Here is a 3,616-nt window from a genome sequence, read left to right as displayed (position 1 = left end):
TGCAATGATAGTGTCAGACTGATACTAGCGGTGGTACCGCCCAGCGTAGGCGGTGGTACCGCCCAACGCAGGCGGTGGTACTGCCCAGCACAAGCGGTACCCACCGTCCAGTGCAATGTTAGTGTGAGACTGACACCAGCGATGGTACCACCTAGCGCAGGCGGTGGTACCCCCAACACAGGCAGTGGTACCGCCCTTGCCCGAGAAACCCGGGATGAGAAGTTTTTAGGCTCCAAGTTTGAATCAACTTGAAGCCTATAAATACCCCTCTCATCCCTGGTTAAAAGAGACAAGCACAAAGTATTCAAAAGTGAGAAAACGCTGCTACTATATCTTTAGAAATTCCCTCCTCCACTCTAAGTTTAGAATTCTGTAAAAGGAGTGTGAGTGCTTATAAGGGTTGTCTCCTAAACCCGTGAAATGGAGAAGAGGGGGGTAAAAGGTGGTTGGTCTTCGCCTATTGAAGGAAGATCGATACTGAATGCCAGTGGCCTCGACGGAAGAGGAATCGGCGAAGTGGATGTAGGTCACGACGACCGAACCACTATAAATTAGCGTATTCTCTGGTTTGTATTTCTGTTTAGTAATTTACCTTACTGCAAACCTCTTTAATTGCTTACTGTCGTGTTTCAAGTTAAGTTTCCGAAGAATCGGTTTTCAACGTACGAAGGTTTTTGAAGACGTGATTTTGTCACTGTACTAATTCACCCCCCCCCCCCCTCTTGCCGACCTCTTGATCCTAACAGAACTCAGATTGACTTGGAAAGGTTCTTGATTGAATCTGAATCCCTACTCCTGTATTTTTTTTTGTCCTTAGAACATTATAAGTTCATATTAAAGAATTAGATTAAATCAATTCATCGAATAAAATTGCATAATTATTATTTAAGAGATAGCGTCCCCTATAGTTATTTTCACCTAAAATATTTATTTATAAAGATCAATTTTATCTTCATAAAATTTTTTGAACTTATGCGATCAATGAATCAGTTCAGATAAAATCCTTGGACCATCTCCCACATGCCTCCCCCTCCACTGAGTCTGCAAGGAGGTTTAGGAAGAAGAAAGCCAAGTCAGGTATCGATCTCATGAGCCGTGCCCGTTCCTGCAACTGTGATCGGTAATCACCCCTGGTACGAGGCATTTTCTTTTGTCATCGGGCATGTTTCCACTTCAGGCTTCCGTTTCCGGAATCTGTGAAGCAGCGGACGACGGTTGCCGTTGACTACAAATCGGACGGCTTCAATCGTTCCTAATCATGGTGATGGGCCGCCCATGCAAAAGTACAACAAAACTTGGACGGCCGTCCTCCCTTGACACATCGCACGTGTCCCGATCCGAACGGAGTCTACGTGGCTGCTGTTTACGCGGATGGTCACTCAAGCCCAATGACATCATCACGCAAGCCCAATGACATCGTGGGAGATGCCGCCGCGGGTTGACGGTCAACGACCTGTTCTCCCCCCGCGCCCTCTCCGACCAGACCGCGGTTAATCGGAATCGAATGTGTGACGTGGCACGAGGAACGCGTTTTCTCGCGCCACCGCCTCTTTAAGAAGCTTCGACGACTTCCCCCCGTTGCTCGCGTCCTCCGTGCCTCTCACCATTCGCCTTCACTCCCTTCTGAGCTCCAATCCCAATCGATCGCCCTTCTCGATCCTCGAATCCGCAGAGGGATATGGCGGACAACTGCTCGGTACTCGATCCGTGGGTGTACCACTCGGAATCGGCGTGGATCAGCGAGGTCTCTGCCCGCGAGAACGCGGCCGTCGCCATGGCCCTCCAGATCTCCCTCTCCGACACCACCACCTCATCCTCCTCCTCCTCCTCCGCCGCCTCCGCCGACACCCTTTCCTCCCCTCTCCTCCTCCTCCAGCACCAATTCACTCCCCCCTCTTGCTCCTCTGCGTCCGGAGACGCCACCCTTCGCCGGCGGAATGCCCTCGGCCCGGCCCTGCAGGGGCGGGTCTCGAAGAGGAAGTCGCACGCGTCGAAGCGGTCGGCCACCACCTACATCTCCGCCGACCCGATCGACTTCCAGGAGGTGGTGCAGCGGGCGACGGGGTTCCGGCTCGCGGGGGAGCCACTGGTGAAGCCCGAGCCGGTACGGTCTGCGGCGGGCGACCGGGCGGCCCTGCAACAGATCCGCCTGCCCACGCTCGACACCTCGGTGTCTTTTCTGGATACGGGCGCGGTCGGGATCCCGAGCGGGGGCTTCTCGTCCGGGTCACCACCACCTGCCTACGCGCCGGACTTCGACTTCGATCCACTACTCCCGGCCTTCCCTACGCTGGATTCGTGGGGTGTCATGTAGAGGAGATGCTTCTTTAGACGTCATTTCTATGATAATTTATATAATTATTATTTTATAGTAGATTAAACTTATACTTAGTTGATTGAGTTAAAAAATGAAAATGCTAATTATATTTCTTAATGATTCGAATATGCGAGAGAGCAATACACTTATTAAATTAAGAGTATATAATCATAAGGTATCTTAATTAACAATCATACCTCTTAAATTATTGATTTATAATAATTCATTGTAATAATTTACAGAAAATATTTGATAAAATTTCATAAAACAAACTATACTAAACCTAAAAATTTATTTAAATTTCACCATCAATTTTTAATAATTCACTCAATATATAAATGAACTAGTTAGTATAATCAAACCATCACACAATTCTATAAAAAAATTTACTTCACTATTCTAGTTAATCAAACGATCTTGAATTATCATAAAATTTTATAAAAAAATAATAATTATAAAAACTAAATATACACCAAATTTTAATTTCAAATTGAATCATTTGGAGGCTAAATTATCCTCTTAATTTACTACTAATGCCTATTCTATTCTACTGAAATTAGGTTGGGATTGTCTGAACTTATAAACCTCAAATCTTATTATACAAAGGTGGTAACTACTTAATTATAAATCTCATAGAACCCTGAGAAAATCTTTTAAAATATATCAAAAATATAAAACTTAATTATATACCTAAGGGGTTTAATTTAGCTCGAATAAAATCCCTTCTTAAAAAAAAAGAAGGAGATTTTAAGTACCTCATATTAGGATAATAACAACTAGATGCATGAATCTTAGATTAAAGTCATACTAGAAACCTTAGAATCACGAGGATTCATACAAAATATATTCAAAAATAAAAAATATTTAAAGTCTAGGTTACTTAAAAGTAGCTAAAAATATTAGCCTATTATTTGTAAAACCAAAATGTTACGTATAGCAAGGGATGAATTAGGTTTTTCTTATCTCAATATTTCTTAGAACTAGGGGTTCTAAGCCTCCATAAGAAAAGCTAAGAGAATGTCTAAAGAATAAGAGAAATGCCTATGAATTATTGAGTTAGTGTCAGTCATAGGTGCTCTGCAAGCCAATCATATGAGTGATAGTACGTGTGACTTGACATGTAGTCTTTTTGCTTATTATTATTTGATATTTTATCACTTTATATTGCATGTTGTATGAATATATTGTGATATCTATGAATCTATGTAATGGAAATCGGATCGTGATGAGATCATGATAATGAGATTGATTCACCTTTAAACACACATCCTAAATAATCCCGGTCATAGGTTACTCGAG

At 43.3% G+C, this 3,616-nt stretch overlaps 1 protein-coding gene across 1 annotated transcript; it reads left to right on the top strand.

The window, feature by feature from the left end:
* The first annotated feature begins 1,678 nt into the window (after nt 1–1,678).
* On the top strand, nt 1,679–2,314 carry LOC135604777 (calmodulin-binding protein 25-like). Its single transcript, XM_065094427.1, has one exon. It carries the CDS (start codon nt 1,679–1,681, stop codon nt 2,312–2,314), a length of 636 nt encoding a protein of 211 aa, XP_064950499.1.
* The last annotated feature ends 1,302 nt before the right edge of the window (nt 2,315–3,616 follow it).

The sequence above is a fragment of the Musa acuminata genome, chromosome BXJ2-2, assembly GCF_036884655.1.
Source record: "Musa acuminata AAA Group cultivar baxijiao chromosome BXJ2-2, Cavendish_Baxijiao_AAA, whole genome shotgun sequence".
NCBI classification, from domain to species: Eukaryota; Viridiplantae; Streptophyta; class Magnoliopsida; order Zingiberales; family Musaceae; genus Musa; species Musa acuminata.
Note: the sequence above shows the minus strand (reverse complement) of the source record. Positions and strands in the feature narration are given on the sequence as shown.

What these genes read in the sequence shown, in the direction of transcription:
- LOC135604777 (XM_065094427.1), top strand. Translation starts at nt 1,679, where the DNA reads ATGGCGGACAACTGCTCGGTACTCGATCCGTGGGTGTACCACTCGGAA.